General features: G+C 38.3%; 1 protein-coding gene across 4 annotated transcripts in view; it reads left to right on the forward strand.

The window, feature by feature from the left end:
* TRAPPC12 (trafficking protein particle complex subunit 12) overlaps positions 1 to 14,606 on the forward strand; it is a 53,532-nt gene that overhangs the window by 29,294 nt on the left and 9,632 nt on the right. For all 4 annotated transcript variants that reach the window (XR_014227715.1, XM_082307222.1, XM_082307223.1 and 1 more), the window contains exons 7-8: positions 4,457 to 4,529; positions 8,369 to 8,442. Coding sequence is in view for 3 of the 4 variants with exons in the window: in XM_082307222.1 (XP_082163348.1) it covers positions 4,457 to 4,529; positions 8,369 to 8,442 (147 nt within the window). In the remaining variant the exon portion in view is untranslated. The remainder of the gene's footprint in view (positions 1 to 4,456; positions 4,530 to 8,368; positions 8,443 to 14,606) is intronic.

Here is a 14,606-nt window from a genome sequence, read left to right on the forward strand (position 1 = left end):
TTATTCTAGACGCCTCATTGCAGATTACTTCATTTGTTTGCATTCAATTAAATACCTTGTCTTTTGGAGCAATTCAAAGACAACTGTAGAAACAAGAGTGTGAAAAAGGACAGCTTGGAAAGATAAATATGTTTTTAAAAGACAGTTGTCAATGGTGATAATTTAACCATTTGAAGTCAGGGTTGGCTGACAAAAAACATTGTTTAGATATACGTTCTGATTTTTTTTCATAGAATGTTATTAATCTAATAATCTTGATCTCACCTGGAATGTTCAAGAATAAAGTGCATAATACTTATGAAAACCCATGGCATAACCAAGAAAATAACATAAAGGATGTACACTCGTTAGTCTTAATATTTGTATATGACACTTGGGAACCATTTGGGTTATAACAGATTTAATTGGGGAGCTTTCAACCAAAAGCCTCTAGTGTTTTACTTCCCTATTTTAAAAAGTGGAAAAATAATCTTTGGTCATCCGTATTTACAGAAGGGCGTACGAATAGTCATTATGTAAATGAGATGATCTTGGAGTCATAAAAGCTAGAAGAGAGAAAAGACCTATTAGCTCACCTAGTCTGTCTCTCTGCAATGCAAGGTTGTTTTCTAGTTTTTAATGAGCCAGCCTATGGAGCTGAGGCCACATCCTCTGGGAGGCTATTCCAGGCTAATGCTAATGCATTCTTATCATAAGAAAATTTGTCTTCCTATTTTGTTTCTCTTCCTTAATGTAATTGTGTTTTTTTCCTATCTGATACCTTCTTTTAACCTGCTAAGCTCCCTCTTGCTTTTTGCTGTATGCATTCTACAGACACTTGTCAACTTTGGATTAGCCATTCTACTTAAAGATCTAACCATATTTACTTTGTCAATATTTTGGTAACTCGGTCTCTTCAGCCCCCATCTACTTACATATTTCTGGTACCTGAAGCGGAATTGGAGGTTGAATGCAAAAACATAATTTTCATTTTCCCTGTATAGGCAATAATGTTTTTACCTTTTTCACTATTCCTGCGAATTTGTAATCAAGATGTGGTTGGATATTTTACATCTCTGTCTACAGGGACAACATTTGGGGAAGAAATGATCTGTAGTGCCAAATGCCTGTTATAGCTTGGGGGAGGAATCCAGTGAAATTGTTACTGTCTCTGTGTTGTTGCTGGTCTTCCCAACATGAATTGCCTCCGTGAGTTTTTTGCCCTTATAAGTCCGCCTTGAAATAAATGGTCTCCAAACAGCCAAGCTGTAAGAGTAACAATAGTAATTTAATCACAAAAGGGTTTGTTTTTTTCAAGTATTCACTTAAAAACATAGGCATGATCACTTTAGTGCTAATAATGCTAATAAATGCTGACCTAGAGACCAAAATGTGAAAAGAACATTCAGGCTTGAACTAAACTCCTCCCTTTGTACCTAAGCTTCCTAGATGACTGAGGGAGAGCTCCCAGTAATGCACACATCTCATAGTACAGCATATTTCGCTTTTTAACCCTAATCCTTCAAGTGGCAGAGCTGCACTGGGCTCTTCTACCAGGTGGGTGGAGCACTGGCAGGTGGGTTAACAGCCTTGCTTCCTAAAAAAGCCTCTGTAAGTGTTACCTCTGCAAAACTTTTCAAAAATACTCTGCCATTTGTCCACCAGCCACCCCCTCTGTAGTTCCACCACTCTCCTTCATGAGTAGTTATGTTCCTCCCTGGCCCTTCCATACACATTCTATATCTCCTGGTCTTCTGTTTTACTTCCAAATTGATGAACTTTTCAGTCTCTTAGCTACTGATTGGCTTTGGGTTTTATTTTCATTCAACTTCCGTTTCTCTCTGGCTCAGTTACTAAGGTCACGTAAGTGTTCTGTTTCTCATATGTTACTTCAGTCTAGGGGGTATTTGTCTTGATGCCTCATTTGATGAGTTTGTAGAAATTATGATCCTGCACCAGTCTGAGTACCCAAAAAGCCTCAATTCCAGAAGCACCAAAAAAGGTTATTTTGAGTAAGAAGCTAATGCTGGTGAAAAGTTGTGGAAGAAGAAATAAAGTAGTAAAAAGAGATATGTGAGGATAGGAAACCAGGAATGCAAATGGTGGTGTGCATAAGTTAGCAATTACAGTATACAGGCAATTGATAGGGAGTGAACCAGAAGACTCAGTGAAGTAATACTAGCCAGTGAAACTAATGAGCGTGCATTTATAAATATTCAAAACAAGAAAAAGCATAGGTCACATGTAAAACTGATGTTTAAGTAAATGGTAGAAGTGTTCAATCATATTTCTCTTTATAATAGAAACAAGGATGTTTAGAGCTATCCCATGTGATATTGCTAGAATAAACAGTTTCCCATATGTAGAAAAGTGGGATGAGGGGATTTGCTAAAATTAAACGTTTCATGTCATAACTACCTGAATCATTAATGTTATTACTAAACAGTTCTTGGAAAACTAGGGAAGTGCCCAAATGCTCAAAAACTGCAGATGATGTTCCTATACTTAAGAAGGGCAAAAGGAGATAAACCTAGGGAATAAAACAATTAGCCTCAAATCAGCACCAAATTCTGTTTTAATTACGTTGAGCTTGAGGTGATGGCTAGATATCCCCAAGTAATGTCACAGAATGGTTAACGTAATACTGTAATTGTGTGCTAATATCTAATTCTTTCTTTTTTGATGATGTTAGTGAACACGTATTCAGAGAAGGGCTTTGGCAAACAAATGCATTGTCTTTTTAAACAAGACAGCATGTCTCATTGATGAAGGCACCTTTTGTTTAGACCATTTCAAGAGTAAGAACTCAGCCTTTTTGAGAATGAGAAGTCATCACTAGGTGTTTTCCAGGGGAAAAGAAAGATCATGTTTTTTAGGCCGGACAGAAAATAGACGGTAAGGTGTTTCTGGGAGAGAAGAGTTTGTTTTGACAAGGTGCCTCATTACACATTGGGCATTTAACACTTAAATGTGATGCTTTGGTTTCTAAGGGATTGCTAAGTGGCTATGCTGCTTTTGAAAGTGGGACTGAGATTCAGTATCGCAGGCATGCCACTGCAATCTCATAAATTGCCACCTATCAACTAAGCTGCAGTATCTACTGGTATATGCTCATAACCTCTCAGAATTTGAGGTAAGGCAACCTAGCCTAGCCCTCTGTGAACAAGGTTTACACTAAATCATATTACCTTGTATTTGTCAGGAGCTAACAATTCTTATCGGGAAAATTACCCTGGCTCAGCTGGTGTGTGGTAACTGCAGTCATTTCATCATATGTCTCTCCTTGCTCTTAAGTTCCTTGTAGCAAAATTTATGGCACATAACTTCAAGCTTTCACTCTAGCCTGTGAAAAGAGACTGGTATCTCTTAGGGCAATTCCTTTCACCTTAGGATGTCTAAAATAGGTGGCATGAACTCGCTTCCTGGAGGTACCGATTGCTCTTCATTGGCTATAGAAGGCACCAACACGCTGTCTGAGACAGGATTAATTCTACCTGTCTTTGCTTTGGAGGATTTCCTGTGTTGTTTTTAAGTGTTTGCTTACAAAGCACTGAGCACAATTGGAATGCTTTGCTGGTGTAGGAAAAAAAATAATTTTTATACTGACAGAAGCTGAGAGCTCTGCGTTCAGAAGTGCACTCAGTCCCCGGAAGAGGAAGCGCAGTGTGTTTCCCTAATTGGCTAACCACGGCGGCTGATTAAAGAGCAAGTGGCCTTAATGGTTTTTGGAAGGAAATCTCAAGCAGTGTTCTATGAGCAAAGTTATAAATCTGTAACAGGAAAAATAGGGTGATCTGTGGGAATTAGCAAACAGATTTGGAGAAACTGTAATTGGATTAGAAAAAGAGAAGTTGACTTGCATTTCAGATGGAACCTTATGTACATATTTTAAAAGTGCTTAAGACACAAGCTTCATTAAGTATACATTTTCTTCTTCCAATAATACAACAAATGTTTCATTCACTCAACAATTTACATGATTTAAAATCTATAATAAATAAAAAGAAGCGATAAAACCCCAAACTTTGAGAAGGAAATTGCAGTAAGAACTAAGAGGAGTACTTCACTAAGGACAAAAGGATGAAACCAGAGCCCATACTTCGGGTGGGGGAGTCAAGAGGCAGTGGCTTTCTATGAAAAATCAGTTTGACTTTCTTTGTGGTCCTTAACATTCATTCTCCGATGAAGCATATTTCATGTTTTGCTTAACACAATGTGTATGTCCCTAGAGTGTACTGACATTTAATGTTCTGTAAGTATCATAAACCTGAACTCTAACATCCTTCTACCACACAATGGCTTTCTTACTTTGTGCAATTGATATAGCTATGGTAATAATCAGTAATTTTGAACTGTACTTAGGTGAAGCATTCCTGCCCGAATTGGTTTTCATATAGACTGTCAATTGTAGATAATTTGCATTTAATGTATAGTGCTGTTTAAACTCATGTTGGTTACTTTAAAAAATTTACTACAGATATTAGAAAATTTGGAACAAGGCTTAGCCGAAGATGGAAGTATGACTAACATTACACAGGAGAACAGACAAGGTAGGTATTCTTTAAACATTTTTTCACAGGCAGTATGTTTTTATCACTTGCCTAAGTATGCCAGAAGTTTTCACAAGACTGCCCCAGAGTTGTTAAAACAGTATTTTTGTAATCTTATAGCCCACTCAGCCTCTGAAATGATATACCTTGTACTTCTATTTGCTGGAATTAATTCACAGTTTTGCCCTTGATCACACTGATGCACTAAATCACTTTTTTTTCCTACTTAGAAGAAACAAAGAACATGGCTCCTATCTTTTAGTGATGAATATACAACTGTATTGCTGTTATAGCTAGATGGATGTTTCATCTTAAGCCTTGGCTGACTGGCTCCTCTTGGTCCTCATGTCTGAAATCCATTAAATTTCTTTAGATCGAACTGCCATCGTACAAGGGCTACACGGGCCTTGTACGATACATGGGCCTGCTGCATAGCTGGCTGATTCTCACTGTAGCTGCATGGTACTTAGATTCCTGAAATACCTAAGTCACTTTTTAGAATAAGATTTAAGAATAAGAATCTTTTTAGAAATTTAAGAATTTTAAATTCAAGAATTTTAGAATTTAAGAATCTGTTTAGAATAAGATAGTAATCTACATCATCATTTTCATTATGTTATGTGCAGTTATGTTTTTTTCCTGTTCGTTTAACTTCAATAGTATAGGATACATTACTGCATAAAGAAGTGTCATCAGGACAAATTAGTTGTCCAAGCATCTTTTTTTTTAAAAACGGAATTTGTACTAATGAGGTCATTTGAGCACACTTAAGAATTGGACAAGAGGTGACATTTTAGGTGTTGTTATGGATTATATGAACAACTCATAGTGCCTAGCAAGTTAAAAACATCATACCAAGAAAACAAAAACCCTTCAGCTTCAGCTAACAGTCTAAGGAAATCTTAGCCGCTTCTGTCTAGGATAACGTTCACGTACAGCCTGTGGGAAGTAAAAGTCTGCCTCTGAGATGGGAAGAGGCCGAGTAGAGCTATTAGCAGAGTTAAAAAATTATTATAAATAATTCCCTAAAATAATGTCTGTATGGAAGGATGCAGACCTGTCTGAACTCTTCTGCCTGGTCTTCAAATTGACTGGATGTAAAGCAGCTTTAATGTGTTGTTGTACTTCACTTAATACACCATCTAGATATGCCCTAAAAAAGTGAACGCACATGTGAGCAGCATGTATCATATATCGTATATCATAAAGGCATTTGCAAATATAGTCAAATGAGTGCATTTACTACTCGTCTCAAAAGGGTTAGGAAAAAGAGAAATAATCTGATATTGAAGATTTATCCAGAGCGCTCCAGGAGTTTCTGTCCTTCTCTCCTTGTATCTACTGTTCTTCTTGCCTCTGTTCTCCTACCTATTTTCCCTGTTATCCCCTTTCTCCCTTCATTTTCGTCCTTATTATCCCCAGGTTCTTTTCCTTTTTACCCCTTTAAAACCAAGACACTGATTCCCCTTTAAGGTACAAGGACTTTTTCCTAGGTGTGTCATAATCCTGTGTCCTGCAGTCTGCCTCACTTGCGAGTTTCTGGCTCCTTGCTTTTCCTCTCTGCTGCTGCTTTAGAGCTGAGATGAGCTCAGGAGGAGGCATAGTTAGAAAAGCAGCAGCTAGCAGTTACCAAGGGACAAGGCTGCTGAAAATTTGGAGAGATCTTTGTATGTCTACTGTGCAGCTGCCTGTAGGTTTAAGACTGCCAAAAAGCTCATGGGACCTTTGCAGAGACTGTTGACTGCTATTGTCTGTGGAGGTCAGCCAGGTCTGCTCCCTGTCTGCTTCTTTGCTGCATTTGAAGCTCCAGGAGGCTGATAATGGGTTTGGTTTTTTTCATGTGAGACTAGCTGAAGCAAGCCTTATTAACTTTATGTGAAGACAGCCTTAATTCATTATGGGGATTATGCTTAGCATGTAATTTTCTTATTGCTGGTGTAAGAAGGTGCCACACTGATCAACTTATCATGCACATCTCCTCTACTCTGGAACAGAGCACCTCATTTGCCAGTTTTTCAACAGGCAGAGAGGTTTAGCATTGCACCACTTGCCTGGTAATGCATTTGGTAAGATGCCAATTTTGCAACTTCTCCGTGCACAGAGCTCCTATTGAAATGAATGGCAGTGTGGAGTACGGACTCCTTGATAAATAACAAGGAAAAACATGCTTAGAGAGTGGAAGCATGGCTGCATGGACCTGCAGAGTGGGTTTCAGGCATTTCAATAAGATACAATCATCAGCTGTTGGGTTTTCAGTTTTGTTTACTGCTTTGCAGGTTTTCTTTAACCCTTTTCTGCCAGTGCTAAGCAGCTTCATCCCACAGGGCTACGCAATTTCCACATCAGGTTCCTGCTCAGTTTATAGCGCAGACTGAAGACATCTGGTCTGTCTGCTTTGCAGTCCTTTTTGAGAACCGTAGCTGGTGCTATTGGATTGTGAACAAGAAACCTAGATGTCTCCGCTGCAGGAATCAACATTAATTTGTTGTCACCTAAGTCCTGAAAAGCTGAACATGGTTACCAAACTATGAGGACACGCAAAAAGGAGGGATTAACATAAGTGAGATAATAAAGGAGAGTTATTTAATTATGTCCAGGTTTTACAGGCGCCCACAAGGAAAGAAAACCAGAAATATATCATAAAATATTTGCTCATGTTTTACATCATCCTCTCCATTAATAGCAGTAGAGATGTGTGGTCAAGGGGGAATTTCTAAAACAAAAGCTCGGAGTAATGAATGATTGTAAGGGACAGTGGATGAAATACTGGGTTCAGTCTTGCGCCCCACATTATGCCCCTCTTTTGAGATAATTTGGGAATATTCATGGGTTGGTTTTCCTGTTTTGTTTGGAGAGGATTGAAGGAGTTTTTCTTTTTGGGAAGGGGAGCAGACATTTCACCAGGCTCTCTTATTTGTAATGGCATTTATGTGTGCTGAAAGAATTAGCTATGTGACCTGCCATGCTTTCATCAGAGACTACATTATTGATACATATAAGTGGTCTCAGTTATCACCATCTCACTGAAATAGGCTCTTCTCCCTTTCCTCCCTGCTTCTCAAATCATTAGTGACCTTGACAGCTGATTGACTGAGATACATTTATTTTCCGATTGTACTAAATTAATACTCCTAATGTTTATTTTTGAGGATTAGAGGAATATTTCTAGCATTGATCTATGGTATTGTAACACAAGAGAAAATAAGGATCTATGTGAACCATTCACTTACATCAGGAGTCTGTCTGCAAAGCAAGAGAGAGAAATCTGCTGCTGCAGCTTTTAGTGCCTGCAAGCTCCAGGAGCATGAGGGAAGCAGACAGGCTTGGCAGATTTTTCCAGCATATCTCTAAGCCAGAGGCAAGCACAAACAGTCCCAGACTCAGACAGTTCTCACCCTGCATGTTTTGGCTCTGAAATGACATTTTAGCTATGTTTGATTTTTGAGTTTATCACATTTAATGCTGTAGATTACATGTTTTTAAACTGATGCTCATTATCACTTGAATCTTTTTATGCACCTTTTGTTCTGATATTGGAAAATGCGTGGCTTCTTTTAGCGTTTAATATTTGGCCTGAGCTCAGAGCTGAGCGGCTGTCTATTGCTCTGCGTTGTTGATCGTGTATGGTCCCTGGAGCCGCTCGAGCAATTCCCTCTGAGAGATGCAGAATTTTCTGTCTGATGGTGCAGCATGGCTGAGAATTAAAAATTCTAGGCTAAAACCCAGTGGTGTTAACGAGGGGGATCTTTCAAAATCGTAATTCATAGGACCAATAATTGATGGCAAGAAAGAACCTCTAATTTATTTGTGCAAATTCACAAGCTGCTCTTATTTTGCAGCCTCTGTTCAGCTGTGGAGGTCACGTCTGGGCCGGGTGATGTACTCCATGGCAAACTGTCTGCTAATGATGAAGGTACGTGGGTGGCAGCAACTGCAGAGGTACCGTATATTCCAGAATAGAATGTCAGAGAAAGTGCAAGAGAATTGCTGGTGCATAGATAAGGGAAGACTACCTGACTGTACATGAAGGTTTTGCTTAGTGAAGAATTAATTAGACTTAATAATGTCTTATTTAATAGATAACCATTTGCAGTAATGTTCTTTGGGAACGTATCTGTACTTATTTCTCCCCAAATTATCCTGGAGAATTTGCAATAACAATACAGAATTTGCATTTTTAAATTGAATTTTTCAAACACTTAACTAAATGCTGTAATTAAAAGCAATTATGTGCTCTTTCTTAAACTGCACACTAGGAATGTTGCTCTATTTGTGAGCATTAATAATACTGTAGCCTTTGTATATGATGAAGATCCAGAACATCTAAATACATCCTCCCTTGTCAACTTATCTCAATTGTAAGATATCTTCTTTCAAGTTAAATCCTCACTAGTGGGTAAGGGGGGAAGAGAAAGGAATAAAAGCAAATGTAACTGGCTTCCACTGTTGGGTTTTCTTTTCCCTTGTTTCCCCCTCACTTTTTTAAGCAATCCTACTCCATTTGGTGCAACACTCTTAGCTTCTCCTAGTGGTCAGGAAGTAGAAGAAACTTCTTCTGATGTTCACCTCATGGTCGGGGAAATACGGATATCGCCATTCTGAGCTTGCAACAAACTGCTCTTATCCTGAGCTTAACTGTACTTCACAAATCAATTAGCAGCAACAGCCTCAGAGCAGAGCTGTCAGCAGTATAATCTTCAGAGGCCAAGATTTGCACTCCTTGCTCCCTGCTCTTTGATTGCCCAAGGTCGTGCCAAACCTGACCCTCTGATGTTTATTAAGCTACTTCCCAATTGGGGCTCCAGTCTTAGTATTACAGTACCTCAAAACGCGCGCATTTTTTAGTTAAAATCCAGTTATCCAAATACTACTATACATTAAATGGAATATGCTTTTTATAAGAATTAGAGAAAACAGAAATTTGTATTCATAATGATATCGCAATCAGAACATTTCTGTCTTGAATAGGAATAATTGTCCGTTAAGCCATGAGGTATTTTTAAGAATTAGTAAGCATTTGTGTGTTGAAGTAGGTACTTGACATAGGTTCAGTTTTTAAGGAACTTTTTTTCAAAAAGCAAGTGGAGAAAAGCACGAGTTGCCATCCCAAACAAAGTAGAATATTTAAATAAGAAAATGTTGGTAATACATTTTTTTCAAGTTCACTTTACTTTTGACTGTGAATTGTTTTTTAACACTTTCATTGTTTTTCTTCCTGTGTACACACAAATCCACATGTATGCACACTTCTCACCTTTCTTCTGATTTGGTCCTGTTAGTGCTATTTTCTTCTAGTAATAGAAATATATTTGTGAATACAGATTATCACTTTTTTTGGAAATGGTATTTCAGAAATACTGCAGCTCAGATACTTCTTAAGACCAATTGTATTTAGGGGTTATCTCACAGCTGTTAAGTTACAAATTTATGGTTCCACAGTAACTTCCAGATTACCCACAACTGCCTGTTAATGCATAATTACTTCCATCTGAAAGTTGCATTTCAGTGCATTGGCTGTGGAGTAGTTGTGAGTCTCTGAGTTTTCAGAAATACCCCTATATGGAGGAGTAGAGAGTTTTTGAGGAAGATTTTTCAAACATAGTCATGTTGCAGTTAAAACCAGAGTAGTACATGAAGTTAATTTTTCTACTTATGTGACAGATCCTCTGTGAGAGAATTATATTGGTTATTTATAAATTTAGTAATTTTCAAGATTATTCTGACATGCAGCAATGCTGTAATTATCTTCTCTACCTTCTAGAGTATTCAGTATGAAACTATTTCTTCAAATCATTTTTAAACACCCTTCCTTAATTCTCCCATGAACAATTATATTAATTGAACAGTTCCACATATTTATAATTCTTTTTGCTGTTGTGTAATACACTTTAAAAACTGCATTTGTTTTTATTCAAGTATTTCAAGTGTATGTAATTAAAAAAAAAAACAAAACTGATTTCATTCTTCAAGTCAGTGCCATCTATTGCCATCTAGTGAACATTTACAATATTGCAATATGGTCATATTTGATCCCCAAGTACTCTTAGGTGAATGGAATAGCTTGTGCTATTAGCAGATTAATAATAATTATTTATTAAAGTAAAACTATGTGACATCGGTATAGAAAAAGAAAAACTGATTATCTTATTTTTACTAACCTCTTTCTTTGGCCAAAAAACTTCAGTGGTGTTTAATAGGGAACAATCTTGTCAGGATTGACTCTTGAAAATAAAAAAAAAGACTTTCATTAGATGTTGGGCCTATAACTATTTAAATCTACTTCAGTTATCCTCAACTCTAATTAGGTTTATTTCATGTCATATCTCTTCTGCATTACTTCTCTGACTCAAGGAATTCTGTTTATGTAGCACAGTGATTTTTGTCTTTTTAAATATGGTCTCATTAGTTTCATAGCTCAACATCTCATTAAATTATTGAGATGGAGGGGTATATTGTTTTGGAGGTAGTGACTGAGGTGCAAGAAGTGATTCACTCAGACTTGCCCAGGAAGCCTATAGTGGAACAGGAGATTAATCACACGTCTCCTTTACCCTGGGACCATCTCTCCTAGGTACTGAATTCTGCCTGCTGTGTCCCTTTATCTGTGTGACCGATAAAAACAGTTCGGTAGCAGTTTAAGGCAGTCTTACTATATGGTCTTTTCCTGTTCATCCACTTTTTTTTGTACAACCTTTCTTAAATGTATCCTGGCTTCCTTCTGTGCACCCCTATTGGACTTAACTGAGTGACAGAAACAAAGAAATGGTGGATCTTGGTCATATCAACTGAATTGGCTTTTCCCGTTTCATGTGAACAAGGGACAACTTAAGGGAGGAGGTGGAAATACAGCAGGAAGGGAAGGGGAGACCACGTAACACATCACTGTAGACTTCCATTTACAAGAACTGTGGGCTTAAGTCACTATGAAAGCGTACCCTGAATATGGCAGCGTGAGGGAATATTCATTTAAAATGCAACTGATGTTCATTGCTTTGCTTCAACAATCTAATTGCAAAATGTCTGTCATTTTACTAAATCACGATGGAAGTGTCTTGCAAACTTTTTAAGTTCTTTTCGTCTGAGCTAAAATCACTTTTGACATTACCTTACCAGACTTTTACCTCTCTGAGGAATCAACACTTAAGCACTTTCCGTATATGTTACAAATGCACTCTAATTAAAGGCACATTTTGCACTTCATACATTTTTTTCAGTGTTGTCTTAGCTTTTGTAGAACTTCCCCTTCGTAAAAGCAAAAGCATTAGAATTTATTTTAATTTGGGTCTAATACAATTAAAACTGTACAGAGAAGGAGGTAACAGCTTGTACTAATGATGCAAGGGACTGATGCCTAAGGACTTTGGTTCCTCTGTGATTTAAAGGAGAAAGATTGCATGAATCAGCGTGTCTTTTGCTGAACTGCGCTGCAGTACTGCTCTTTGAATTCATAACACTGTGAATCTCTGCTTTCATAACCCTTCCATAAGAGGAAGGATAAGTTATCCCTGTCCTCTCTTCCCAAAATATAGTGTTTATGAACTATACACTTTGTATAACTAAAGCTGATTTTTTAGTCTATGGTTTATTGAATCTACTCTCAGCATTCCACACATCATGGACATTTATGCTTATTTCTAAATATTTAATAATAAATATTTTACGTACTTAAGATGGTGGTGAGGGAAACATGAAAATGTATAATGCAGTGACCATGAAGGGAAATACAGTTATACTGCAGTGCATCAATGGAAAAACAAACCCCACTTGCCATTTTTGTGCAAGTAGATCCAATGGCTTACTAGAACTATTTTGGATGAGTATATTTAATCTTAGCTCCAAATTTTCATAATAAAAGATATTTTTAATTCTAAAACAATAGGCCAACTGTCATTCATATCCGGAACTGTGTAACTTCAGTGCTTCTTTTGGGACTTTTTTATGAAGGTGTGGAAAATCTGAAGGCTCACAGTCTTTAGAAAAAAAGACAATACGTCAGCCCCACCTTTAAGTCTTAAGATCACAAGCTGTAGTCCTTGGGGTTTTTACTGACAGTACCTAGTGTGTCTTACTTCTCACAACTTGTATCAACCAAGACTTCGCTCCTCTGGGAGGGTGTCTATTTATCATTCCCTCAATTTTTCTTGTACCATGTCAACATTAGCAAAGCTGGGAATGAAAACAGTGTCTTTAGTAAATGAGACCGAATCTCATCTACTTTACAATATGCTCCTTCAGAAGGAACTGTCAGATAAGATGTTTTTATAACTTACCATGGAATAGTATCATTCTGTATCACATGTAGGATACTCTAGAAAATCTACTACTGCTTCCATGATGGGGGGGGGTGGGTATGAAACGTATGAAACGCGCTGTGGGACCCTGGAGTAACTACAAAATGAGGTATTTCGAAATGAGCCTGGATATTGTGATAATGTTTTACAGTTTCATCCTGGGGCCATCCTCGCCTATGCTTCAGGGTGGCTTTGGGCATATATAGCTTAATCTCTTGTCATCTCCTGGAAGAAATGGGTCCATTCCTGTGATAGGTGCTGCAAGGCACGGGGTAGATAAGCACAGATGCTATGTGGCGCGCTGTCGTATGGAAACAGGGCGCCATATCGACATATACAGTGCATAGGCTGAATGCTTCACCTCCACGCTCACATTTTAGGAGGTGTGAATGTTTCCGCACGCATAACGCATATGGTGATGTTAAGTCACTTGATAGGGAAGGCAAAAGGGGAGGAGGGTGTGTTTGCCTGACGAGGCCAAGTCCATGGAGCCCCCGCAGCATGGACCTCCAAGACATTACTTGGCTGCTTGTTCCTACCAAGGCTGGCTACTACCTACACTAGGGAGCCTGCGGTGTTATAACTGCGCAAACAGTGCCCCCTCGTGCGGCTGCTTCTGGCTGAGAGTTTTCTGCAGTCAAATCATGCTAAGCTGTAAACTAAGCTGACAGAAGCACTTTTCTATCAGCTTAACTGCATGATCTCCTGCGAGTTGTTTCTACATCAGTTTGGGCATGTGACTGTAAAGCCCCCATCCCTCATGGTTGTGCTACACATGTTGTGTCGCCTAAGCCTTAGAGCGAGCGTGAGACTGAGCACTGACCACAGAATGGGAGACACTGAGCACAAAAGCGAGAATTTGATGTAATGAAATTATTTCTCCAGTGAGCACATTTTATGCTTAAAGAGATGAAATTCACAGTCATAGGCAATCCTTCAGATTTTATAAATGGCGCTCTTGCAGGCATTAATAGCTAATACAAGCGTGGCTGGGGTTCCTCTAAGGAGTCCGTTCACAGGGTCCCTATGCCAAGTGTTTTGTGCCTACCTAACACAGTGGGACTCCATGATCAATGAAGTCCTTTAGTGAGAGCTGTTACAGTGAAAATTGAGTTTTTCCTAAGTCATAAATTTATGAAAAAGTTTGGTAGCATAAATTTCATCACATTTGAGTTCTGAGTGCTAAATAAATCAGAATTTAAATAAATATATTTTTGCGTCTTTGCTCTGAACTCTTTCCATTACCAATAATAAGCATGAACATGGCATGGTACACTAGAATTGGATTAAACTCTAAATGTTAATAATTAACTGTTCAGAATTAATCATTATACCCACAATATACAAGCTGTTTGCAAAAGAAAAGTCCTGCAGAGTGCCTTCTGGGCTGTTGAAGTCAGCCTCTACTATTATAGGACATGTAATTTCTCTCATATACAGATCGGTCTCCAAAGACTTCTCTTGATTTTTTTGTGTGTATGAAACGATGAGTAGGTTCCAAATGGTGACCTGGTGCATGGGTCCAGTAGGGTTCAATTGTTTTAACTGTAACCTCAGGAAAAGAAACTCATTGCACCTGGGGCACGTTGCCTCCTCAGACTAAGCAGGAGATGAAGAAAAAGTACCTTTACCAGTAGCTGCGATCGTGTTAGGGACAAGTTAAATGAGTACTATAATTTGACCAAGAAAAATGGTAGGGTAGATAGTATCCCAAGGTGTCTGTGCAGTTTTGAAAGATTATTCTTTGATGTCTTTTGCTTCCTAACACCCACCAGAAATTCTTCTG

The sequence above is a fragment of the Platalea leucorodia genome (genome assembly GCF_965183815.1).
Source record: "Platalea leucorodia genome assembly, chromosome: 3".
In the NCBI taxonomy this organism is placed as follows: Eukaryota; Metazoa; Chordata; class Aves; order Pelecaniformes; family Threskiornithidae; genus Platalea; species Platalea leucorodia.